Below are 27,034 nucleotides of genomic sequence, written 5' to 3' on the forward strand. Positions count from 1 at the left end.
AGAGACTATTGGGAATATACTTGTAGTCCCACAAAGTTAAGTTTATGAACTTGGTGCAGCAGAACACACTGCAGCTAAGAAATGGTGGGGGTGACGTGGAAGGACAGTAGGGAGGGGCCTCTTGCAGGGTTGAAGCTGGCTTGTAGCGACCCGCAGAAGAGGAACCAGCTGTGGATTTTACTGTCCTGAGGCAGTTCAGGAACTGGGCATCTCTGTGATACTTAGTTGTTTGGGAGGTTAGAGGGAGCTATGAAGTGGACCGGGAAGACTTATTTTAAAAACTGTTACTGAAAAAAGGGATTAAGTCTTGCAGCCCTGGTGTGCCCTTGGGGAGAAACATTGTTTTCTGTTGGCTTTGTCACTGTCCTTGTTTGTGTCTGTTAGGTACATCATGGTCTGATAGCCAGTGGGGAGGATTTTCACTCGGAAGGTAGATGAGAGAAAGCACATCAAGAGCTTACTATGAAAAACAGGATTTTAAGAGGCAGTATTTCAGAGGACAGTGGACATTGATGGGGAAATAGGATTATATACGTTCTAATTTTCACAGTTTTACAAGTAGCTCTAAGCTTGGGATGTCCGGACACCTCTTGTTACTGTGTGTTCCGTATCAACTGTAGTGTGAAAGGACCGTGTTTTCTGTGGATTCAAATAATATGTTACTGTTACTTATCTACAGGTAGAGAAAGGAGTAACAACACTAAGAGGTAAATTAACTTGCTCAAAGGCACATAGCCAGGAATTGGAAAAACCGGGAGATTGGGGAGACAAACTGACCCCAGATCGGTGCTTGGCTACCATGCTAGTCTCCTGGGCTTAAGATTGAGAACACCCTGACTGGAGGAAAAAAAGTTAAGTGTTGACTATGTACCAGGCACTAGGCTCAGTGACTGCTGTCTGTGCATGTCCTATAATCATCACAGTAACGCTGTGCCGGGGAGAGGGCCTGCTAGCATCCCATTGGAGATGAGGAAACAGGCTCAGGAATGGGTATGTATTCCCAGGTCGTTCAGCTAACAGTTGGTAGAGTCAGTAAATGAAAGGGACAGTCGGGATTCCAACCCCGGTCCTCCAGTCCCGCCCTCCACTGCATCAGCCTCTGCTCGCCGATATTTTTCTGGGTTGGCACACCTGAAATACTGACTTCATTTGCACATATGAGCATCCCGGTGTGTTGGGGGGACGGGCGGGGGGCGGTGCAGCGAGGGCGGATCCAGTCGGCGGGGCCCGGCCCCCCCGCTCCGCCCCTGGGGGCGGGGCTGTCCCGTCCGCCAATCGGGAGGGCGGAGGGCGGGCCGCGGACGCTGCGGCTCTAGCCCGCAGTTCGAGCGGCGAGAGCGCTCGGAGACGGTACGCGGAGCCGAGGGGAGCGAGCGGGCGCCCCAGTCTCCTTCCCCTCCCCTCGCCTCGCCACCCTCTCCCGCAGCCGGACCGGAACTATGTGATCCCGGAAGTTCCGGGGCCATTGCTGTGTGGGATAAACAGTAATGGCGGAGGCTGCAGCTCCCGGAACAACAGCCACAACATCAGGAGCAGGAGCGGCAGCGGCGGCGGTGGCAGCGGCCTCCCCCACCCCTATCCCCACAGTCACCTCCCCGTCCTCGGGGGCGGGGGGAGGGGGAGGCGGCAGCGACGGCAGCGGCGGCGGCTGGACTAAACAGGTCACCTGCAGGTGAGACGCTGCGCGGCCCGGCGCCGGCGCGGGGAGGGGCCCAGGCTGCGGAGAGGGCGCAGAGGAAGGGGCGGGCGGGCGGAGCGGGGAGGAGGAGGAGGGCGGCGTTTGGCCGCCCCCCCCCCCCCCCCCCCCCCCCCCGGCCGCCGCGCCTGCCGCGCCTGCCGCGCCCGCTCTGTCCGCCCTGCGTCAACCCCCGCCGGCCGCCGCGGGCTCGAGCGCGCGCCTCTCCGCCGCCGCACGGCCCGCCGGCCTCCCCGCACCCGCGGAGCGGAGTGCAGCGCAGAGGGAAAGGTGGGCCGACTCCTCCCTCCTTTTCATTGTTGCCCGATCCCGCAGTCCCTGCTGCAGCTCCGCGGGTGCGGGGAGGGGGCTGCGTGTAGTAGCGTGCAGCCAGTCTCCCGCAGCCCTGCGGGGCCGGGGACCGGGGCCGCCAGCGCGGGCGAGGTGGCCTTGGGCCTTGGCGCGGTGTCATCCGTTAGTAACGACTGCGCGCGTCTCTCCGCCCCCGCCCCCCACCCGTAGCTTTTGTTATTTTTTCTTTGTATGTTTATCGAGGTTGGCGGTTCTGAGCTTTTTGTCCTAGAACCGAGTGTCTAGTTAGGGGTCGTCTTCTCCGCCCTAAATTTTAGGAGCTGCCGTTCCCCCGTGGAGAAAACACTCTCTCTGAAACACATGCACCTTTCCTTTTTCTGAAGAGGGAATCAAAGAGCTGCTTTACCCGGGGAGAGCGGTTTTGTTTGGGTTTGGTATGTCAGATGCAAGTATTTGAAAAATTCAGTGGATGGCGGTTATAGGTACGCGTGTACGCGTGTAAAAATGATCAAGCCGTACATAACAGGATGAGTGCATTGAATTGGATGTTATACTTGGATTCTTTTCGAAGTGATCATAAGCGACTGGAAGCTTTTCTTTTTCTACCAGTTGAAGAAAATGCAACTGGAACCCCCGGTTTTCATTCATGGAGGGGGGGTGAATTTTCCATGCAACACATAAGAATTCGTAGTATACAGAATTCCTGTCATTAACAGTGTTTATACAGTATTTTGTTCAGGAAATACTTGTAAGGCATGAATAATCTTAATTAAGGTTACTTTTAGTAGCGGGATGAAGGATAAAAGCTTATTTTAGGTATCTAAAATCTACATCTACATTTTAGGTATCTACAAATCTCATCAGTGATTTGTAGATCCTAAGAATGAAATGAATTGTGCAGTATCTTAAGGATTTTCAAAATTGCTGTCCATGAAACCAGTTAGACGAGTCCCTAAATATCTGCCTTTGTGTGCTGAAAATAAGGTTCCTTGAACATCTGAGTGCTTTCAAGAACGCCATACAAAGCCTTGATTTTTAACCTATCCTTTCCACTCTCGATATAGTCTAGCCTTGAACACCCATCATAACCTGGCATTAACCATACTTACCCATTTATATCTTGCAGCTGTAACTTGAACCTAACTTCACAGCAGTGCACAGAATTCATTGTCACTTTACTTTCTTTTCCCATGTTACTGTTTCTAGTTTTTTTTAGCAGTATATAATCAGAATTCAAAATAGCTTACCAGACTAAGCATTCTTCTTTGGTTGCCTTTAGCATCTTCGAGTAAATGCAGGATTGTAGATTTTTACTGGAATGGTGGGAATTTTTCGCCCATGAACCAGTAGGTTTATGTATTTAAAGAAATTTTCATAGCGCAGTAATCTAATACAGGCTTAGATGTACTAGCTTTTTTTTTTTAAATCTGTCTAGCTTTTGTGAAAAAGTTAATTTTTTAAAAGTACTTTGTATGTCTTAGATTTTAATATTAGATGATGTTTTCAGTTTTAGGTACCAACATATGTGGTTTTTTTTGTTTTTGTTTTTGTTTGTTTTTTTTTTTTAAAGACTATTTGACAGACGAGAGGGAACACAAGCAGGGGGAGTGGGAGAGGGAGAAGCAGGCCTCCTGCTGAGAAGGGAGCCTGATGGCAGGGCTGGATCCCAGGATTCTGGGATCATGACCTGAGTCAAAGGAAGATGCTTGACAACTGAGCCACCCAGGCACCCCCCAACATGATCTATTTAAAAATTTCCTTTGAGGCGTGGAATACCAAATACGGTATCTTTTATTGTAGAACTTGAGCTTTCTGAGAGCAGGGGCCCTGTTTTGTTTTTTATCTGTACTTAGTAAATGCTTAAGTTGGTGGTAAGCCCACACCTGAAATTACCCACTCTAATATGCGCTTTGTCCTTGCAAAGGACTTAGTGTATCTGTCTTGGGGACTACCTCATTCAGTTATTAAGTAAGCATTAGCGCCTTCAACGAGGGATGATGGTCTTGGATGTTGGAGGGAATGCAAAAACCCATTATCAGTATTTTCATTGTGTTTGATAGCAAAATATCCCTCAGGAGAATTCAAGGTAGGGATGTATTTTGTGTTTCTGCTTTCTGTTTAGTGGTTTAAGGCTATTTTCTTAGACTTAGGGCATAATGCTCTCAGAAGTTGTTTGGATGACAGATTTTTTTAATTGCTCAATCCATACTTTCTCATTGGTTTTTATTTTCTTTATATTTCTCAGAATTGTCTCTCTGTGTCTTGTCAGCTGCTTAAAAACAGAGTAACTACGTATACCTTTTCTAAGGAGCTGTATTATGCTGCCCCCACCAGGCTATTTTTCATGTTTTTTAATTGGAGGGATATTCCAAACTACGCTATTGCTTTTAGCTTCTTTGAGAGTGTGGGGTTAAAATAACACTTGGCAGGATGCCTGGGTGGCTCAGTTGGTTGAGTGGCTGCCTTCAGCTCAGGTCATGATCCCAGCGTCCTGGGATCGAGTCCCACATCGGGCTCCTTGCTCAGCAGGGAGCCTGCTTCTCCCTCTGCCTCTGCCTACCACTCTGCCTGCCTGTGCTCTCTCTCTCCTCTCCCTAACAAATTAAAAAAAAAACAAAAAAACACTTGGCAAGCTGTAACTTTGGATTAAAGGCACTGCTTTATGAGAGTTCTACAGTGGTGGATGAACAGGTGAAATAATGAAATGACACCCAAGAACAAGCGTTTTTCATTTCAATATTTTTGTTCTTAAAGATTTTTTTTATTTGACAGAGACACAGAGAGGGAACAGAAGCACTGGGATTGGGGGAGGGAGAAGCAGGCTTCCTCCTGAGCAGGGAGCTGGTTGGCTGGCTGGCTGCTGGGAGCATGACCAGACTTAGGGACTGAGCCACCCAGGCGCCCCTCAGTTTTTTCAGGTGTATTCAGTATAGTTGAAAAAATAAAGGAAATTACTCCCAATCGCTGTGACATACCCATAGTGAAGTTTATTACTTGGAAACTACACAGGTGATTTTTTTTTTTTTTTGAAGGGGTGGCACTGAAAAAGGCCATTATAAAACTGAATTTGCTGCTGGTATTAGATTTGCCCTGACACCTAGGTGTCTTCTACAGTAAAACAAATACGTGAGTATTAATTTGTATAGGTATTAATAGGAGATAAAAAGGGTGGGGGGTAAACCTTGGTCCTCAGCCACCAGGAATTAGCAGTCTAGTATAAAGAGTGGTAGGTGAACTCATGAGAAAATTCCGAAGCAAAGTAAAAAATGCCATAGCCAGTGAAGTGGTAAATGCCAAATTAGTTAGCATTCTGTAATTTCCAGTAAATGCCCAGGCAGGTTGTCATGATGCCTAGAGGTACTTGAGGGGTATTTTTTGCTTCGTTGTACCCTTAAAAGCTACTATTGGGGTGCTTTGTAATACAGTTTGGCAAACATGCTTAGTTTTCCAGGAGGTACAGCAGTAGGAGATTCCAGTTGATTATATTGGTCTTCATTACTGGACAATGTCTGGAGTCAAAAGATTTTTTTTTTTTACTCATTTGGGAGAGGGCATCAAGTGAGAGCAGGAGCAGGAGGGAGGGTCAGAGGGAGAAGCAGGATGCCCCCCGCTGAGATGGTGCCCTGAGCCAAGGCAGATGCTTAACCCACTGAACACCCAGGCTGCCCGGAAATCAGATTCAAGGTGGAAGGAATCTCAGAAATCACAGGGCCCCAGAGAAGGGCACCAGGGTTACCAACTCTGGATTTCGCTCAGGTCATGATAACCGGTGGAGGGATGGAGTCCCATACCTAACTCTAGTACCTAGCTCCAAGCTCAGTGGGGAGTTGCCTTGAGGTGATCTCTCCCTCCTGCCCCTGTCCCTCTCTATAAAATAAATTTTTTATTAAAAAGTCACATGGGGGGCGCCTGGGTGGCTCAGTGGGTTAAAGCCTCTGCCTTCGGCTCGGGTCATGATCCCAGGGTCCTGGGATCGAGCCCCACGTAGGGCTCTCTGCTCAGCGGGGAGCCTGCTTCCTCCTCTCTCTCTGCCTGCCTCTCTGCCTACTTGTGGTCTCTGTCTGTCAAATAAATAAATAAAATCTTTAAAAAAAAACAAAAAAAAAAAAAAAAAACTTAAAAAAAATAAAAAGTCACATGGGGGTGCCTGGGTGACTCTGTGTTAAAGCCTCTGCCTTTGGCTTAGGTCATGTTCCCAGGGTCCTGGGATCAAGCCCCACATGGGGCTCTCTGCCCCACTGGGAGCCTGCTTCCCTTCCTCTCTCTCTCTCTCTCTCTCTGCTTGTAATCTCTATCAATCAATAAATAAAATCTTAAAAAAAAGTCGCATCGCCCTTTCACCAAAGGATGCGTCAGTCTAGGCAATGGCATCAAGATTTGGATGGTGGTTTGCTGGTGGCATTAAAAAACAAAAGCACTTAATTTTGATTTGTTTCCTTTGGCTGTGAAATTCTTGGGAGAGGCTTGCCTTTTTTAATAATCCACTTTCTGTTAAAACTTAGTGTTGTAGGGTACCTGGGTGGCTCGGTTGTTAGGTGCCTTGGCTTTGGCTTGGGTCATGATCTCTCAAGGGTCATGCTCCCTGCTTGGTGGGGAGCCTGCTTCTCCCTCTCCTCCCCCCTGCTTGTGTTACCTCTTTCTGTCAAATAAGTAAAATCTTAAGGGGAAAAAAAACTTAAATATTGTAATTTTTTTTTAAGATTTTACTTATTTAAGAGACAGTGAGAGCATGAGAGGAGAGAAGGTAAGAGGGAGAAGCAGACTCCCCATGGAGCTGGGAGCCCGATGTGGGACTTGATCCTGGTACTCGGGATCATGACCTGAGCAGAAGGCAGTTGCCCAGCTAACTGAGCCACCCAGGCGCCCATGTCGTAATCTCTTAAAGATGGGTTGGCAAGGAGGGATTTTACTGTATGGATTGTACTCAATTCTGGATATACCAATAGCGTTCATATCACTGAGGCATAAAAGGCAAGAAAAATAAACAGAAAACACAGACCATACATAAACAACCATGTGAAACAATGCTTATTTTTTGGCAGTAACTAATCAGGGCTTGTATTCTAGTGTTTCTGTGATTTTGTGTCTGCTTGAACTCAGTGTTGCCAGTCTTGGACCTCAGGAATGCATTTCATAGCTGGGTAGTTCTTCTCAGTTTTCACATAGAACCAGTTACATGATACAGCTCTCTTACATATATGTACTTCGTCAGGGATAGTGCCCAAAAACGTTGTTTGTATTCTGGCTCTGTTACTCCAGTTATTTATAAAATCTTGTGGCATGACATCTAGGTGTCTTGCCTTAATCTTTCTTAGGTGATTTGTTCATGTGAATCTCTCCTTTTTCTTTTAGGATTTTTATTTATTAGATCACTAGTAGGTGGAGCAGCAGAGCGGAGGGGGGGGGAAGCAGGCTCCCCACTGAGCAGAGAGCCTGGTGCTGGGCTCGATCCCAGGAATCCTGAGATCATGACCTGAGCCGAAGGCAGAGCCTTAACCCACTGAGCCATCCAGGTGCCCCCATGTGCACCTCTTGTACTGAACAAATGCAGTGTGGCAGGGCAGAGGAAAGATGTGGAAGGACAGATTTGAATGAATGTGCACAGCACAAAGACTGTGCAGTTACTGACTTAAATTCTTAAATCTAAAAGATTGCAGAAATCACCTGAAGGTCTCGTAGCTAGGAAGTGACAAAGCTAGAATTTAGTCTTAAGTTCTGATAGAGGAGGCCTGGCTGGCTTAGAGCATGCAACTCTTCTTGATCTTAAGTGAGAGTTCAAGCTCCATGTTGGGTGTAGAGATGACTTAAATAATAAAAGTCCCCAATTCTGAGCTTTTGTACCCACTCCAATAGTTCAAACAGTCTACTACTAGTGCAGCCTGATTGTATTGACTTTCTGGTAGCTGCTTTCCCTTCTGGCTCTTGAAACTTGGCATCAGCTGAAGTTCATAGATGGAAATCTAGCAGTTGGCTGGGACTGGTCATGTGGACGACAGTTCAGTGTACTAACCTAATTCTGATGGCTTCCTCGTTTTAGAATCTTACAGTGATTCCTTACTGCTTAAAGACAACTTGACTTACAAGCCCGCACAGCATCTGTTCTTAGCTGTCCAGCCCCATCTCTTCTCCCTCCCGCCCCCCCTTGTCCTTGTTCTCTTCACTCTTGGTCATATATATGTTCTCTAGTGCTCTTGACTGGAAAGTGCTAATGGTCCACGCGCCACTGTCCATGTAAACTGCACAATCTCTTAGCTCCAGTTTTCACTATCATTTTGGATTCTCCAGAAGTTTTTAACCATCATGGGTTTTCAACAAGTAAATGCTGGTGTAGGTGTTAGTGGAGGTGTTGACTAAGGAAGTGAATTAAGGAGCAGCTATATTAGGGAATGGAGCTCCTTGAAGCAACTGGTTAAGGAACTGAGGTTAAGGTCAGCAGCTGTCAGGCAGTGAGTGGTTGGTGGAAGACGGAAGCTGACGTAGCAAAGAGCATCAAACCCAAGTGCAGCAACTGAATGAAAGTTGGACAGAGTGAGATTTCAGAACAAATGTGAAACAGTTCTGCTTGAAGTTTTAGGTGCTACCTTCCCAGCTTGTAATCTCTAGATACATTACGAAGCCTTAAAACTGAATCAGGATATGTATCTGACTTCAAATTGGTCACAAAGAAACATTGATGGTATAGACACCTTTGTTGTGTGTTTAAAAAGCAAAAGTTCCCACTGGGAATGAGACAGTATAAACTATGTTCAAGCCCTGGTCCTGTTTCCAAAAGGATAACTATTACCAACTGAATACTTTCTTTCTTTAAAGTATTTTTCATGTTTATTTACGGGAGTGTGAGAGCACAGAAGAGAGTGAGGGGCAGAGGGTGAAGCAAACTCCCCATCGTGCAGGAGGCTGGAGGGGGGGGGCTGTATCCTGGCTCTCAGGGATCATGACCTGAGCTGAAGGAAAATAACATGAGCTCTCTGAGCCACCCAGTTGGCCTTTGATACTTCCTGTGTACTTGGAAGCAAGATGATACTATAGTGGTGATGACAGTGCAATTAATCATTCGCTTATTTAGTTGTTGGGGGTGTCTTGTGTTGATGTCTTCATTTATGTGGTCAAAAATTAGCTTTTTTTTTTTTTAAATGCTTACATCATAAGCATTAGGACGATTAGAGGGAAAGGGACAAGCAGACCCCCCATTGAGTGGGGAGCCTGATGCTGGGTGTGATCCCAGGACCACGACAGATTATGACCTGAGCCACCCAGGCACCCCCCAAATTCTCTATTGACAAACAACATTTTTTAAGAGATTTTATTTATTGGGGCGCCTAGGTGGCTCAGTGGGTTAAAGCCTCTGCCTTCGGCTCAGGTCCTGATCCCAGGGGCCTGGGATCGAGCCCCGCATCGGGCTCTCTCCTTAGCGGGAAGCCTGCTTCCTCCTCTCTCTGCCTGCCTCTCTGCCTACTTGTGATCTCTGTCAGATAAATAAAATCTTAAAAAAAAAAAAAGATTTTATTTATTTGACAGATTACAAGCAGGTGGAAAGGCAGGCAGGGGGTGGGGGGGAAGCAGACTCCCCACTGAGCAGAGAGCCCAATGTGGGGCTCAGTCCCAGGACTCTTGAGATAAGACCTGAGCCGAAGGCAGAGGCTTAACCCACTGAGCACCCAGGTGTCCTGATGAACAACTGTTACTAACTCAGAGTTGCCCTGTGGTTGAGTAAAATTTTGTTCATAGCTGCGTTAGAGTATGGTAAACGTAGTAGCAGTTGAAATTAGGTCAACTATAGTTACAATTTGGTTTCTTAGTATATTTTTCCATTTTGTTAACTGACTACTTTACCCAGGGCATTTCAGGATCTTGGTTATTTTTAACTGTTTCCACCAATGTTACATCTTTGCATGTGAGGTATGTGGGGAAACATGAAGTTTCCCTTGCAGAAATTCTTCCAGTAGAACCTTTACATTTAGATTTGGGCAGCTGCCTTCAAGGTTTCTTAGGTAAATATGGCTGTTTCTCTGCATACTCGAATCAGTGGACAAGTGGAATATACATACCGTTAACTCTGTCCACCAGCTCTGGATGACTGACCATCTGGGATACAGTGAGGTGTCCTATAAGGCCAGCCACATTGACACCTAGGAAACAGGTACTTAACCTTACTCGACCAGCTGTACATAGATGCCAGTTAGGGGAGTTGTGGCCTGTCAAAAATCATTTTCTCTTACTCAAGAGAAAAAGATGAATAGAGGACCAAAGAATTAATAAAAAAAGAATGGGAAAAAACCCTCCCTGGGGAACCTTGGCTGGCTCAGTAGAGCATGTGATTCTTGGTCTCTGTAGGTTCAAGTCCCACAGTGGGTGTAGAGCTTACTTGAAATAAAATCATTGGGTGGGGGGGTGGGGAGGAAACCTGACAGAAGTTGGTGGATGGGTAGATCGAGATTAGTGGTGGTGGTGGTAGTTCTTGATGACCGGGGTTATCTATAAAAAATAATGGCCCATATCACTTGCACCTAGAGAAATGGAGATTGCCGCTTGTTCTACTCATTCCTCACCCAATCCCCACTTTCTGATTTAGTAGATATGAGATGGTCCCTAACTTCTTTTTTTTTTTTTTTAATATTTTATTAATTTGACTCACAAGTAGGTAGAGCAGCCTGCAAGGAGTGGAGGAAGCAAGAGTCCCTCCTGAGAGCCCATTGGGGGAGGGTGGGGGTCGGTGAGGGTGGGTTGATCCCAGGACCCTGAGATCATGACCTTAGCGAAAGGCAGAGGCTTAACCCACTGAGCCCATGGTGCTGATGCTGCTAATCAAGGTTCCCTAAGTCCTACAAGGGCATACTCTGATAATTGGTGTTTAGGAAACTACTCATTAGGTATGCATGTCCTCCTTGAAGGCTGAGGAGCAGTAGTAGTCTGTTAGCCAAAGAACATAATGATTCTCTTTGCCTCTGTTTTCACATGCAGATTTTACATGATTTTTTCTTAAGTAGGCTCCATGCCCAGTTTGGAGTCCTGGGTGCGGGGCTTGAACTAGAAACCCTGAGATGAAGAGACCTAAGTTGAGATCAGGAGTTGCTTAACTAGCTGAGCCACTCGGGTACCCCTCTCATGGTGGCTTCTAAAGAATTAAAGGGGTGCCTGGGTGGCTCACTTGCCTTGTGACTGTGATCAAGCCCCGTATCGGGCTCCCTGCTCAGCAGAAAGCTTGCTTCTCCCTCTACCCGTGCTTGTGTTCCCTCTCTTGCTGTGTCTGTCAAATCTTTTAAAAAACAAAATTAAAATGGTGTTTTAAAAAGATTTTATAAAATTTGACAGAAGAAGCACACAAAGCAGGGGAGCAGCAGAGGGAGAGGGAGAAACAGTCCCCCTGCTGAGCAGGGAGCCTGAGGCCGTGCTTGAACCTAGGACTGTGACCTGAGCTGAAGGCAGCTGCTTAACACTGAGCCACCCAGGCGCCCCTAAACTGGTTTCTTGGAAGTAGTGAAAAAGGTAGTCTGACCCATTCTCGTTTAGATTGTTTCTTGCTTCTTGATCTTTCTACAGAGAGAGCTGCCATTATGGCAAAAGTCTATGAAAAACAAGATGCTACTTTCCTAGGACTGTAAAATGAGAATTATTGTCAGACTTAACTGCAGGGTCATGATCCCAGGGTCCTGGGATTGAGCCCTGCATTGGGTTCCCCAAAATAAATAAATCTTAAAAGTATTAAGAGCAGATTAATGATGACACCAGTTGAAATGTAAATTGGTGCACATGCGTACGGGAGACCTTCTTGTGGTACCATTAATGGATAATCTTACCAGGCCGTCTTGGTTTTGTGTTCATTCCACATGTTGTGTAGAACAGGATATATTGGGTGTATTACTATACAGCACTAGGATACTAGTGTGTTAACTGTGGGGAGTACATTGGTCATGATTTTTTTTTTTTCTTTTTAATTTTACAGGGGCGCCTCTGTGGCTCAGTGGGTAAAAGCCTCTGCCTTCAGCTCAGGTCATGATCCCAGGGTCCTAAGGTTGAGATGCATGTCAGGGCTCTCTGCTCAGCAGGGAGCCTGCTTCCACCTCTCTCTTCTCTGCCTGCCTCTCTGTCTACTTGGGATCTCTCTCTCTTTCAAATAAATAAAATCTTTAAAATTGATTTTACAGAGACAGCAAGAGGGAACACAAGCTGAGGGAGTGGGAGAGGGAGAAGCAGGCTCCTGCTGAACAGGGAGCCCAACGGGCTTGATCCTGGGACTCTGGGATCATGACCTGAGTGAAAAAGTACATGGGTAATGATGGAGCCACCCATGTGCCCTAATTCAATTTTCTTTTTAAAGTAATCTCTGCCCCCAGTGTGGGTCTTGAACTTAACAGTCCCAAGATGGAGTTGTGTGCTCTACCGACTCAGCCAGCCAGTGTTCCGGACTGTTTGTTTTTGTATTACTGATTGGTGAGAGTTCTTTATAGGCAAGATGGGGGGTCTTTTATTAGATAAGTGATATGCAAATATTTCCTCCTAGTCTGTGGCTTACTTACAAAATTCTCTTGGGGGTATAGCTCAGGGGCAGAGCATTTGACTGCAAAATTCTCTTAACAGTGGCTTGTGAAGCACCCAAAATTGAACCTGTGTAAATAACTTTTTTTTTTTTTTTAATTTATTAGAGATGCACATATCATGACCCGAGCCTGAGGCAGATGCTTAACCCACTAAGCCACCCAGGTGCCCCAGTCACAGAGTCAGGACTGGCTGTATAGTCCCTTTTAAATCAAACTTTGTGGTTTTTTCTCTCAACAGGTATTTCATGCATGGGGTTTGTAAGGAAGGAGATAACTGTCGCTACTCACATGACCTCTCCGACAGTCCTTACGGTGTAGTGTGCAAGTATTTTCAGCGAGGATATTGTATTTATGGAGACCGCTGCAGGTAAGAATTGTTCACAGATAAGTTTTGTTCAGAGGTGGAGTGGGAGAGGTTGGGAAAAGGGGAGAGTAAAGAGGCGCCTGGGTGGCTCAGTGGGTTAAAGCCTCTCCCTTCAGCTTGGGTCATGATCCCAGGGTCCTGGGATCGAGCCCCGCATCGGGCTCTCTGCTTGGTGGGGAGCCTGCTTCCCTCCCCACCCTCCACCCCCGCCTCTGCCCACTTGTGATCTCTGTCAAATAAATAAAATCATTAAAAAAGGGAGGGGGAATAAAATAATTCTCACAGCTTCGTAAATTTTAAGGTAAATGCTTTGAAAATTACTCCTTAGCAGTGTTAGTACACTGGTAAATCTCAACTTGGAAAATCTCAACTTGGAGGGCATGTAATTAATACACTAAAAAAAATTTTTGTAGTGCAGTCCGAAGTTTAATTCCTGATAATCCTCTTCTGCAAACCTAGGGATAGGTGTGGAGAAAGAATGTTTGTATATGACCTTTTCCCCCCCCAAGACTATGAATGATGTGCATATTTGACCATAGTTTCAGATCTTTATTAATAGTGAACTAAATGGAGAGAAAATGGGATCGTAGGCATTTGGGGAATAGTATTAGGTTGCTAGTTACAAGAGCTTGTCACTGCATGTCAGCTTTGCTGAACCTTTTGAGCTTGCAAGACTAGGTGTAAGCTTGGATTTAGGGAAAATACTTAAAGAATGTGCCTAGTAATCATCAGAATGTTAAAGAACCAAGAGGGATTCATTCTGTAATCTCTATCATTATTCAATGAATTGGTACCATAATCCTGTTAAAATCAGCAATGTGGCAGTTGTGGCTCTTGCTTAGAAATCAGGTGGAGCTTTTCTTTATTTCCAAGTCAAAGATGTGTTTTAGTTTCCTGTTAATTGGGGTGCCTGGATGGCTCAGTCGGTTGGGTGTGGGCATCTGCCTTGGGCTCAGGTCATGATCCCAGGGTCCTGGGGTGGAGCCCTGGCTCGGGCTGCCTGCTGGTTGGGGAGCCTGCTTTCTCTCCTTGCTCTGCTGCTGCTCCTGCTTGTTCTGTTAGCCTCCCCCCCCACCCGCCCCGTGTGTGTGTGTGTGTGTGTGTGTCTGTGTCTGTGTGTGTCTGTGTGTGTGTGTGTGTCTGTGTGTCTGTGTGTGTGTGTGAATATTTTATCTGGGAGAGAACAGGAGAGCCCCAGATAGAGAAGCAGACTCCCTGCTGAGCAGGAAGCCTGGCCTGGGCCTTGATCCGGGAACTCTGGGATCATGACCTTGAGCCCTAGGCTCAAGTGACTGAGCCACGTAGGCACTTCTAAAGTCTTCCCCCAAAGTAGTTACCTATTGATGTTGAACAAATTTACCCCGAGATTTAGTAGCTTAGAAATAAACAACATCTCCCAGTTTCTGGGAGTCTGAAATTGGTGTGGCTTAGCTGGGTTCTTCTAGTTCTGAGATTTCAGAGGTTGCATGAGGATTTCAGGCAGGGCTCTCGTCTGTCCTCTCCCAGGAGCTTGGAGGATCACTTTTAAGGTGGCTCACACACTATTAAGGAAACCTTAAGTTTTTACCAGTTGGTCCTCTCCCTAGGGATGCATCAGTATTTTACTTGGTCGCTATCCTTCCCCAGAGCAAGTGATTGGAGAGAGAGATCAAGGACACATCCACAGTGCCTTTTACGACCTAGTCTCCAAAGTCCCACACTTACTTCCAGTCTGCTCATTAGTACAAGCAAGTCACCAAGTCCAGCCCATATTCAAGGGGGGAGAGAGTGGGCCCCAGCTTTTGAAGGGAGGATTACTAAAGACTTGTGGACACACTTTAAACCATCATATTAGGTAAGACATTGGGTAAGACACTGTCAGCCAGTTTCACCATTCTATGGTCAGAAAATATGTCAGCTGTTGTGTTCAGATGCTTAGAATTGAAAAGGCTAAGAAATTAATGATGGGTGATACAAATGTTCAGTCACCCCACATTCATTTTACTAGGAAATCTCGTAAGGATAGAGAAAAACACTTTATGTGACTGTGAGAACTCAGAAATGGAACCCCTGTCTGAGTATATGTTACTTTGCTCTCTGCTAATTTTTTCATGGCAATATTACCAGAAAGGGGTGGAAATGCCCCCCCCCAACCCCACCACAAACCTAGGTCTTATCTTTATCACCATATGAAAGGGCCTGAGTTGGTAGAACTCCATCATACATATATATATAAATATATGAAAATACATTTAAGGAAGTGATTTTTTTGTAGCAGGACAGTGTCCGTTGGTTTTCTGGGCCAACGTAATGGTAGGGTAGCTGGGTTCTTCGCCTAGACAGTTTGCTGAGAATCTGTAAACTCTGTCCAGGGAGAGAGGAAATAAACGTCAGGAGTGGAAGTGAGACTCGAGGATGTCCGGCAGAGAGAGGTGGAGAGAGTGCTCTATGGTAGGAGTAGGGAAGGTATGGCTGGTTAACATCAGCTGCTCGCTTCAGAGGAGGGACTCGATCTAATTGGACCATATAGAAAGAATGAAATGAGGTGAAATTGAAGAAACCCAAGCTGAGGCCAAGGCTGTGTGTGTTAATCAGCTTTTTTTTCAGGTAACTTTGCCAGCCCTATGTAGCATTTCATACTCTCCTTGAGTAAGTATGGAAGCCTATCCTCACTGTAACCCTGTACTCAGTGGACTTCCTTGTGGGAGATGAAGTTGAAGGCCAGGGAGTGAGGTGGGTGCCCTGCTACGGTGACGCTCTCACCGGCAGTTTCAAGTCACCTAATGAACAGCTTCTTTTTAGTTTTCTAAGAAAGACCCAGCCCCCTCTTGGGCAAGTGTTCCCCTTTTGAGCTTGGTTTAGAGCTCCCAGGGCGAAGTGAAAGGAATTAGGAAAGCCTATGTATGCATTAAGTCTGCCTGAAAGGAAGCTTGGTAATAGTGTGGGGCTGATGTGCAGGAAGCCCTCACACCTACCCTGCACTCTGACCTGTGCAGGGCTCTTTGTATACAAACGGGCCAGTGTCCAGAGATGAACTCCTCATAGAGGGATTAGCTCATAATGAAAGATACACTAATGTTAGCAGTTCACACACACACTACTGCATCCGTACTTCATGATGGTGACATGCCTCCATTACTCAGAACTGCTGTGTGCACTGCTGGTCCTGTGACCTGTAACATTGCCCCCACCTACTTGAAGCCAGAAAAACACTCGCTACTGAATACTCAATACTTGTGGAGATGAGAGGAAGTATTGCCTTGGTTGACAACCATTGCTATGGAAGATATTGTATTCTTTGGAGGGCCCTTTCCCTCTGGACCCAATGTCTCCCATTAGTGAAAGTTTAAGATTTATTTCTTTGAAAGAGCATATAAGCAGGGTAGGGGCAGAGCAGAGAAACAGACTCCCCATTGAGTGATGATTCCCAGGAGATCCCAGATACCCCAACACGATGACCTGAGGGGAGAAACCAAGCTGTAAGTTAAAATAAAGACTGATCCCAGACCTTGGAATGATTGGGGCTGGGAAGTAGCCAACCAGAGAAGAAGCATCATGTGTCCTCTCTTGCTTAACACTGGAGGAAAAATTGATAAAACTTCTTACATAGAAATCAATACTCTTAATGATAAAGTATTTGCGAAGTTGTGAAAGAAAAGCCCAATGTTAGTTTCAGTGCTGTCTCAACACTTAACACTTCGATAAAAAGGATCACTGACCTGGGATAATCTTAAGGTATTAATAAGCATTATAAGTACATTATCCTGGACTCCAAATCCAGGAGTTGAGAGAGTCTGAAGTAGGACCTGGCAGTTCGTTTGTGCAGGGCCAGGTAATAAATGTATTTTGGCTGTGGAGGCCAGGTTGTCCACTGTAGTTTGATAGCAGCCATGGGTGATGCGTAGTTAATGGATGTGGTGTGTTCCCAGGAAGCTCTATGGGGACCCTGAAATTGGCATCTCACGTGGCATACAACAGTCTTTTTTCCAACCATTTAAAATTAATCAAAACCAAGAATACAAGTCTGGTTATTTCCTGAATTGTCTCCTGAAAATACAGTTCTAGTTGCCTGTGTAAATGCCTGTTTTTAAAAAAATAGTAAAGATTGGGATGCCTGACTGGCTTGCTCAGTATCAAAAACCAGTTTTCTCTCTGGGTTTGGCCTGAGGGTTATAGACTGCATTGATCCTGTTCTTAATTCAGGTCCTTGCTTCACTGAACTATATTCTTTTAGAAAGCACCTTTTTTTTTGTTTTATTATTTGGCTCAGGGAGAAGGCATGCGAGTGCACAAGTGGGCAGAACTTGAGGGGAGAGGGAGAAACCGACTGCTGAGTGGAGAGCATGATGTGTGGGGTTGGTCCCTGGGAACATGACCTAAGATAAGGCAGATACTGAGTGAGCCACCCAGGTGCCCCTAGTAAGCACTTTTCAAAATGCATCTTGGATTTCCTTTATTAATGTTTTTCTTATGAGTATTTTTCCTAGTACTTAAGCACAAATCTTCAGAACATTCATAGGGTTCTGATCCTGGGGTACCTGAGTGGCTCAGACAGTTAAGTGTTTGCCTTCGGCTCAGGTCATCACCCCAGGATGCTGGGATCAAGCCCCACATTAGTCTCCTTGCTTGTTGGGGAGCCTACTTCCCCCTCCCTCTGCCTGCTGCTCTGCATGCTTGGCGTGCACTCTCCCCCTGTCAAATAATTAAAGTCTTAAAAAAAAAAAAACCAGTTCTGCATTAAGGGACTAACTTTGCCTAAATAGATTGATATGATTTTAAAAGTTAATTTTCAAAATAGATAATCATTTGTATACAAGGACCTTATTTTATCCATTTCAAAGATATATTTTGAGAGCTCTCTCAAAATGGATTGAGAGAGCGTGCATGAGCAAGACTACTACTAAGCAGTCTTCCGCACCCAGGCTGAGCCAGAGGCAGGACTGTATCAGGACACCCAAGATCATGTCCTCTGACTGAGCCAACAGGGTGCCCCATGTGATACACTTATATGGTGTGGTCGGTGTTCATTATCAGGTGTTGCTCAAAAAAAAAAAAAACAAAAAAAAAAAACAAAAAAAAAAAAAACAAACCACAACCCTGAACTGTTCCGGGTGCTTGTGTGGCTCAGTCTGTTAATCGTCTGTCTTCATCTGGGGTCGGGATTTCAGGCTCCTGGGAAACCGCTTCTCCCTCCTGCCTCTCCTCATACATTATTATCTCTCAAATAAAATCTACAAAGAAATGGCTGTCTATTCCTCTGTCTAATATGGTAACTATGAGCTCCCTGTGTGTGTGGAACATTGAAGAAAATATGGCTAGTGCTAGGACCAACTGGGTTTTCTATTTAAGGATCAGTATTTATTTATTTATTAAAGATTTTATTTATTTACTTGACAAGGAGAGAGAGCTCATAAGCAGAGGCAGGTTGGGGGAGGGGGGAGGCAGGCTCCCAGCCAAGCAGAGAGCCCGATGTGGGGCTCGATCCCAGCACCCTGAGATCATGACCGGAGCCGAAGGCAGAGGCCTAACCCACTGAGGCACCCAGGTGCCCCGAAGTATCCATATTTAGATGTGGCCATTGGCTGCCATCATACAGAGCAGTGGAGTCACATTAGACCTACAGCACCACTTAACTTGACTTTTTTTTTTTTAAGATTTTATTTATTTATTTGACAGAGATTGCAGGTAGGCAGAGAGAGAGAGAGGAGGAAGCAGGCTCCCTGCTGAGCAGAGAGCCCGATGTGGCGCTCGATCCCAGGACCCTGAGATCATGACCTGAGCTGAAGGCAGAGGCTTAACCCACTGAGCCACCCAGGAGCCCCAAGACTTTTTTTTTGTTTTGGTAACGGTTGGCCCATGGTTAGGGTGGCCCAGTAATTAATTGCAAGACCTGCTAGATTCGAGTACTATAAATCCGTTTGAGCTCAGATGTAACTGTGTTCTCTCATTATTGTGTGTGAATGAATGTCTGAATTGCGGGGACTTCATTGGGCAGAAAGTTTGTTTTTTGGTTTTTTTTTTCCTCAAAAGATTTTATTTGACAAACAGCGAGAGAGCACATGAGCAGAAACATAAGCAGGGGGAGCACCAGAGGGAGAAGGGATATGGGGCTCTATCCCACAACCCTGGGATCATGACCTAAGCTGAAGGCAGATGCTTCAGTGGCTGAGCCATCCAGGCTCCCCAGGAAGTTGGTACTTGAAGGGAATCATTTTTTCCCAAGTTTTGAGATATGGTTTAATAATTGGACAGACAAAAAGGAATGAGGGAATGTATAGGGTAAAAATTGGAGTAAAATAATTAGGTCAATGAATGTATATAGGGAAACAGTATATACTGTATATTGTATATAGAAAAAGAGTATATACTGTGTATATACTCTATATTGTAAATCCTGCGTCCTGCTTAATGTGAACATTGTAATGTGGTAAAATGTTTTACATTTTCTACGAGATTGAGAGTCCACCTTTCTTCAATTAATGCTTGGGTGGACAGTCTCTCTAGCAGAGTTGCCATGGCAACCGTGAGACTAGGATTCCAGTAGAATTGGAAGGGTGATAGGTGGTCTGCTGCTGGGGTGTGCAAACCTCGCCAGAGGCTCTAAACTTTGACCCCTGGTCTATGACCTTGCTACTTAAGAGTTGTCCTTGGGCCAGCAGTAGTACCATCCTGTGGGGTCTTGTTAGACATGCAGAATCACGGGCTCTGCCCCAGACTTAGAAATTGAGACTTGTCTTTTAACAATTTTCCCAGGTGATCATAGGCACAGTATTTTGAAAACTCAAGGAGAGAGGGTCAGGGAATACATAATTAATTCATGTGGGGCTGCTGGCCAGGCAGTGACTGCTGACCTTTTCAATTTTTTTTTTAAGGTATGAACATAGCAAACCATTGAAACAGGAAGAAGTGACGGCGGCAGATCTAACTTCAAAATCATCCGTTGCTGCTTCAAGTCTCTCATCAGGAGTTGGACCAATTGTTGAAATGAATATGGGCGAAGCCGAGTCAAGAAATTCAAACTTTGCAACTGTAGGAGCAGGTTCAGAAGACTGGGTGAATGCCATTGAGTTTGTTCCTGGGCAGCCCTACTGTGGCCGGAGTGAGTATCTTGAAGACTAGAAACAACTTAGGGCACTAAATTGGATTACCCAAGACTTACCCAGTGGAGTGAAGGGAACTTTTGGAACCCCAGTGATAGTGAATTTAGAGTGTGTTGAAAAACTGAAGCCTCTTCAATCAGTGCAGTCGTGCAAGAAATGGTATTGTTTTGTCGTGTGTGTGTGTGTTTTGTTTGTTTTTTATTTTTTCTTTTTAAACAAGCTAAATCTTTGAAATTTCAGCATTAGAAAATCAGTTAAAGAGTGAGAGAGTTATAGTTCAGTAGACTAGGAGTTTAATTGAAGTACTACTCACTTCTTCCTGTTCAGTTAGGTTCAGTTAACTTCAGTTCACATATCTGCCTTACCTATTTGGACCTTTACTACCCTCTTAACCGTTTTCAGCTGCCCCTTCCTGCACCGAAGCTCCCCCTCAGGGCTCAGTGAGCAAGGAGGAATCGGGGAAGGAGCAGACGGCAGCAGAAACCAAGAAGCAGCTTTGCCCCTACGCTGCGGTGGGTGAGTGCCGCTACGGGGAGAACTGTGTGTACCTCCACGGAGACTCCTGTGACATGTGTGGACTGCAGGTCCTGCATCCGATGGACGCTGCCCAGAGGTCACAGCATATCAAAGTAAGTCCTCGGGGCAGTGCCCTGTTAGTCCATGTGAGACTTCTCCAAGATGCACATCTCGTGGGTGTTTAACACAGTAACAGACTTGGGCAGCCTTTCCCAGGGTTCTCGAGTGATGATAGAACCCGTCTCCCTGAAAGAAACCTCAGGTTCCTTGGCTCCGTCACTCTCCATTCTGCCCTTCCTCCCACTCCTGGTAATAGCTAATCGCTAATCGTCTCTTGTCCCTGGCTTGGCCTGTTCTGGACATCGCCTATGAGTGGAATCCTGTGTGGCCTTTTGTGACTGGCTCAAACATGAGCATAATGTTTTCAAGACTTAGCATGGTAGTGTGTACTAGTACTGCGTTCCTTTTTCTGCCTGAATAATAATTCACTGTATAGCTATACCACATTTCGTCCTTCCATCCTTCAGTTGAAGGACTTTGGGGTTGTTTCACTCATTGGCTATTGTAAGGCTAAGAGCATGCATATGTGGGCATGTTTCAAGTTCTCTTAAGTTGCTGGGTCATCTGGTAACACAGTGCCTAACATTTTGAGCAGTGCCAGACTTTCTGGACACTGACTATACCATTTTATGAGGATTTCATACTAAGGATTTAAGTTGTTTTTTTTTGTTGTTGTTGTTTTTTTTTAAATGTATTCATTTGAGAGAGCTTGAGTGAGAAGAGGAGCAGGGGGCATGGAGAGGGAGAAGCAGACTACCCGCTGAGCAGAGAGCTTGATGGGGGGTTCTTGGGATCATGACCTGAGCCAAAGGCAGAGTCTTTTTTTTTTTTTTTTTTAAAGGCAGAGTCTTTTTTTTTTTTTTTTTTTAAGATTTTTTTTTTTTTTTTTACAGAGATAGATCACAAGTAGACGGAGAGGCAGGCAGAGAGAGAGAGAGAGGGAAGCAGGCTTCTTGCTGAGCAGAGAGCCCGATGTGGGACTCGATCCCAGGACCCTGAGATCATGACCTGAGCCGAAGGCAGTGGCTCAACCCACTGAGCCACCCAGGCGCCCCGAAAGGCAGAGTCTTTAACCCACTGAGCCACCCAGGCATCCCAGTAGCATAATTACTTTTTTTTTTAAGTAGACTCCATCCTCAGTATGGGGCATAAACCCATGACCATGAGGTCAAGAGCTACATGCTTCACTGTCTTGAGCCAGTTAGTCACTGCTCTTTCTTTAAGGTTTATTTGAGGGAGGAGGGGAAGGGAGAAAGGATCTTAAGCAGACCCCCTAGTAAGTGCAGAGTCCACGCGGTGCCTCCCTCTCAACAACCCTTAGACCATAACCTGAGCCTAAATCAGGAGTTGGGTGTTCAACAGACTGAGCCCCCAAGCATCCCTGACTCTTCAGTTTATTTAAGAAATTTCTCTGTAGCCAACACGGGGCTAGGACCCACAACCCTGAGTTGAAGGGTTACACGTTCTTCTGGGTGAACAAAGTGCCCACATAACTCTTAATTAAGCCCCATAATGGAAACAACCAAAATGTCCATCACTTGATGATTGGATACATAAATTGTGTGTCCATGTGATGGGATATTACTCGGCAGTAAAAAGAAACCGTGCTGATGCCTTCTACACTACAGGTGACTTTGAAACTGTGCTATGTGAACAGAGCCAGCCACAGAAGGACACGTGGTGAGGTTCCCTGAGTAAGCATAGCCACAGATGAGTGACTGTGGTGGAAGGGGTTGATTTTAGAGAAGTGAGTGACTGGCTGGGGGTATGGGGTCTTTCTTAGGGTGGTGCACACATTGTAATACTGAGAGTGGTGTGATGCTTGTGTGACTGTGCACCTGCCAAGACTGTGTAATTTTTTCTTTAAAAATGAATGAATCACACAGTAATCTTAAAGCTCTTTTTTAATGTGAAAATTAACTGTCCAGCCCCAGTTGTCACCTAATAAATGTTAGTTTCCTTCACCCTTTCTTTATGACACATTGCAAACTAAGACCTTAGTTTAATTTTAATTACATTTTCCATCTCGAACCCAGAAGATCGAAAAACTTAAGTATGAAAAACTAACATGGAAGGTAGTGGAGATTGGGTGTGTCGTCCCCCCCCCCCCGCCCCTGTTCTGAAGTTCTTACAATTTGACTCCAGTGATGTTAAAGGTCTAGAATGGCTGTCCACCTGTATTCAAGTATGAACAAAGCTGCTTTTGGTGTCAAACTGGGAACATCTTTTCAGTTGGCTTGTGAACGGTCAGCTTGAAGTCTTTCATTATTATTCAGTGACTTGATTACACTTATCTCTCCATTTTTTCTAGTCTTGCATTGAGGCCCATGAGAAGGACATGGAGCTCTCATTTGCTGTCCAGCGCAGTAAGGACATGGTGTGTGGCATCTGTATGGAGGTGGTCTATGAGAAAGCCAACCCCAGCGAGCGCCGCTTTGGGATTCTCTCCAACTGCAACCACACTTACTGTCTCAAGTGTATCCGCAAGTGGAGGAGTGCTAAGCAATTTGAGAGCAAGATCATAAAGTGAGATTCCTCCCCAATCTCCGTTTGTGCTTTCTATTTTGGGGAAGAATTTAGTATCTTGTGCCAACTTTCAACCAGATGGACCGCATTTAAATGCATGCGTTTTCTCTTGAAACTGGGGTATTCTAATGGGGATTTCTTTGTATTTCAGCTAGCTTCTAGGTTAGTTGGTATATCTACTTCTTATTTGAATGAGGAAACCCTATGTATCAGTTAGTAGAATCTTCGTGCTTTTTCTGAGGAGATTGTGTTTAATGGATTAGCCAGTTTAGGCTCCGTGAACAAACTAAATAGCTCTGAATGTATGTTTCCTGACATTTTACATTTTCCACTTTCCTATTCCATCCATTAAGCTAGCCAATAATCCACCATCCTTTAAAGATTGTTCTCATAACTGAACAAAAACTACATAATCGAAACAGAGCAAAGTTGCAAGAAATAAATTTATTTAAACGAAAGAAAAAGGAGTCCGTGTGAAATGTCTTCTTTTGTTTTCTGTTTTTTTTTGTTGGTTTTTTTGTTTTTGTTTTTTGTTTTGTTTTTTTAACAAAGTTACTTTTTTGAGTGAACTGGCTAGCCATTGAGTTGAATTTATCGAGGACTTGTCTTCCCTCACAAGAGATGGCAGTTGTGTGACAGTATGTGGAGCCCTTTCAGGAAATCCCCACTTGGCTTTCAGTTAAATCTTTAAGGAATGGAGGGGACACACCAGGGTGTGTCCTTGCAGAGGAGCGGGCCCGTGAAGGGGGATATGCATTGCAGCCTGTTCATTGTTTCCCAGGTCCTGCCCAGAATGCCGGATCACATCTAACTTTGTCATTCCAAGTGAGTACTGGGTGGAGGAGAAAGAAGAGAAGCAGAAACTCATTCAGAAATACAAGGAAGCAATGAGGTATGAGCACTGCAGCCTTTTCTCAAGCTAAGATCCCAACATAGCTTGGGTTCACTTTGAAAAGAACAGTGCTGCATTACACAACTCCTACCTCCTTCCTACCCTTTCTTTGACTTCCAGTGCGGTTTCCTTTTGTCACCCCTGATAACACCTCGCTGGGGATGTACCTGGCTATAACACAGTCCTTGGGGTGCGTGCCAAGGGGCTGTGTTATAATGAAGTCTGTACTGCTAGCTGATGCCCCATGAGTGGGCTGCTACCACCTCCTCCGTCCATGTTACAGTTGTCTCATGTGCTCATGTGTGGGCCTCCTAGGAGATTCTCTATCTCTACTGGATCTGCGTTACTGGAGCTGTTAAAAACAGCAAGGACCTGACCAGAGTGTCTGTTTCTGTAGTCGGTGCTTCATGCATTAGTGCACACGTATTTGAGAACACACCTTGGGGAGGGCTGGAAACAGGTGCTGGTTCTATCCTTCCCTGTTTAAAGAAAGACCGGATGATAGTCAAATACAGACCTGAAGTCCACTGTGAATAAGGGTTACGATATTTTCCTTTCCAGCAACAAGGCGTGCAGGTATTTTGATGAAGGACGTGGGAGCTGCCCATTTGGAGGGAACTGTTTTTACAAGCATGCGTACCCTGATGGCCGTAGAGAGGAGCCACAGAGACAGAAAGTGGGAACATCAAGCAGATACCGGGTAACTCTCACTGTTTTTTTAAAGGAGGGGAAATAGCACGCGATCAGTTGAGCCCTGCACAGATTGGGGTAGGGGAAGGAGATTAACACTCAGGTCTGGGAGTGAGACTGGCGGATGAAAGGAGACCGGCCACCCCAGGAAACCGGGAGGGATAGGCGAGGGAAAGCTAGAGCTCGTGGTTTGCCTCAACCAGAGGGGAGGAATTGGTAAGTTCGAAACCCTAAATAAGAAGTCTGGTTCGTCATGCCCTCTGGTGTGCTGGACGTTTTGCCTTAGAAACAACAGACTAGAAGATACTGCTCGACAGTGCCATCCCTATCATGGCCTTGTTTTTTACAGGCCCAACGAAGGAACCACTTCTGGGAGCTCATTGAGGAAAGAGAGAGCAGCAATCCTTTTGACAACGAAGAAGAGGAGGTTGTCACCTTTGAGCTGGGCGAGATGTTGCTTATGCTTTTGGCTGCAGGTGGGGACGACGACCTGACAGACTCTGAAGACGAGTGGGACTTGTTTCATGATGAGCTGGAAGATTTTTATGACTTGGATCTATAGCAGCTTGGCGTGGCGGGTGAACTGGTCTGCTGGGCCTCAGGCAGTGGCTGTCCCCGGTGGTGTGGCAGTGCCCGAGTTTCTCTCCTAGGCGGGCCTCTAAACTCCAGGTGCTGTTGTGATCCTCCTTACCCAGGGCCTGTCTTTTCAATCCCTCACCTTTCCCCAAGGAGTGTGTTGTGTTCTCTGTTCAAAAAAAAAAAAGTTACAAAAATAAATCTTAAAGCTAGTTTTTTTTTGTAACATGAATTTGACTGTCAGACAGTTAGCGTAGGTCTATGGGGTCATCGGTTTCCCACCAGTCACTGTGTTCTAAGGTAGAGTTGATGGACTCGCCACACTCACTCGGTGGACCCCAGGTTCAGAAGGAGTAGAAGTGGCCCTGCTCTGGGCTCCGAGAACACAAGTGATGGGTGATGGATCTGCGCTGTAGCCCGTAGTTGGCCGCAGACTAACAGGTGGCTCCTCCCGGTTTCTGGTGAAGTCTGCGCATCCAAGTTTATCTCCGTCCCCTCCCCCGTGACCCCCCACCTGTGCACTTGTTCTGTGGTTTTGGTCTCTTGTTGAATTGCACACACGTCCTACTACCACTGGGTAACCAGAACCAGGTGCGAATGTGTTGAGATTTTTACTGTCGCGTGTGATAGAATTGTGAAGGGGCACACGGCAGATGCAGTGGCGTCAACGAAAAGCCGAGCCGGAAGCGGACTCCCGAGGGCGGATAGACTTGGTGTGGGTGGGTGAGAGCGTGCGAAAGCTGCTTGTCCCTGTAGATGTTGTGTTCTTAGCCTTAGTGGGTAAACGATGGGTTTTGTGGTTTCAGCCTCGTATGGCACGTAGATTGTAAGGGACAGAGCAGTATGTCGGTAGCTGTCAGTAGAGCAGTGCTAGAGCTCTGTCTTCACATAGAGCAGTGGGCATAGCCGCAGAGTTTCAGCTGTCCGGTGGTCCCATACGTTAACACAAACCAGGGCTTGGACACACGGTTGTATTTAATGTTTTAGGGTTTCCCAGCCTTTCTAGCCCAGGCACTTTTTGGACAAAGTTTGTCCTCGTTTGAGGTTTCGTTGTCAGGTTTTTGTGTTCGTTTTTGTGGGTATCTGCCTCCTCACATCCCTGAGCTTTGCAGGTAGACAGTGATTCAGAACTTAAATTCTAAGGTGTTTCTTGTGGCGGGTCAGGGGTTGGCAGGAGTTCAGTCATACTTTTCCACTCAAGTGGGGAGGGAGTGGTAATCCACAAGCTGAGCTAAATGCTAAGTTGTTAGAAGAATTTCTTGATTGGAAATTTTAGCGTTTGAGTTTTGTCTCTTGTTCATAAAACAACTTGGAGATCCTCCTCATTTGTCCCATCTACTGCTTTTGAGTCCTTGGATCCTACCCATTTCTTTTCACTCAAAGAAAAAATAAGTAATTGTTGCAGAGGTCTCTGTATTTTGCAGCTGCCCTTTTGTAAGAAGCACTTTTCCCAAATAAAACAATAAAAAAACCCAAATTGGCTTTGTTTTGTGTAATATATGTAATGAGCTGTTCTGAAATGTGGAGGTGTCAAAACAGCATTCGTTTCTCTCATGGACTCTGATCAATTCATCAATTACTCTGGATGTAGTTTCATTGAGACAAGTGATCGCTTTCCTAATAAGACCTGACCTGCTGAGAAGCACTACTTGAGTGATAAAGAGGGAAATTTCCTGACCAGCTGGGATCCTCAAACTATTTGTGGTAGAATTCTTCTCAGGCTGCCTTCAGTTTTCATCTGCCACCCGAACACTTGCCTGTAGGAACTTGCCTCCTACCCACAGATAACAGGTAGGTCACAATATA

General features: G+C 45.7%; 1 protein-coding gene across 2 annotated transcripts; it reads left to right on the forward strand.

Moving 5' to 3' along the window:
- The first annotated feature begins 1,392 nt into the window (after positions 1–1,392).
- LOC111152095 (makorin ring finger protein 1) lies at positions 1,393–26,699 on the forward strand. 2 transcript variants are annotated; one of them, XM_022510400.1, is made up of 8 exons: positions 1,393–1,672; positions 12,764–12,892; positions 19,741–19,967; positions 20,371–20,597; positions 22,856–23,070; positions 23,852–23,962; positions 24,524–24,662; positions 25,002–26,699. In XM_022510400.1, the coding sequence occupies exons 1-8, from the start codon at positions 1,488–1,490 to the stop codon at positions 25,212–25,214; spliced, it is 1,446 nt and encodes a 481-aa protein (XP_022366108.1). In that variant the 5' UTR covers positions 1,393–1,487; the 3' UTR covers positions 25,215–26,699. The 2 variants fall into 2 exon arrangements, with proteins under 2 accessions (XP_022366108.1, XP_022366109.1); XM_022510401.1 differs by lacking the exon at positions 1,393–1,672 and adding an exon at positions 1,900–1,966.
- The last annotated feature ends 335 nt before the right edge of the window (positions 26,700–27,034 follow it).

Source organism: Enhydra lutris, unplaced genomic scaffold (genome assembly GCF_002288905.1).
Source record: "Enhydra lutris kenyoni isolate GAN:26980312 unplaced genomic scaffold, ASM228890v2 scaffoldscaffold27, whole genome shotgun sequence".
Taxonomy (NCBI): Eukaryota; Metazoa; Chordata; class Mammalia; order Carnivora; family Mustelidae; genus Enhydra; species Enhydra lutris.

Excerpts from the sequence above, each read along its gene's own strand:
- LOC111152095 (XM_022510400.1), top strand. The coding sequence starts at position 1,488 with ATGGCGGAGGCTGCAGCTCCCGGAACAACAGCCACAACATCAGGAGCA. Across the intron at positions 12,893-19,740 it reads ATTTATGGAGACCGCTGCAG|GTATGAACATAGCAAACCAT; the intron begins GTAAGAATTGTT and ends TTTTTTTTTAAG. Across the intron at positions 23,071-23,851 it reads TTTGAGAGCAAGATCATAAA|GTCCTGCCCAGAATGCCGGA; the intron begins GTGAGATTCCTC and ends ATTGTTTCCCAG.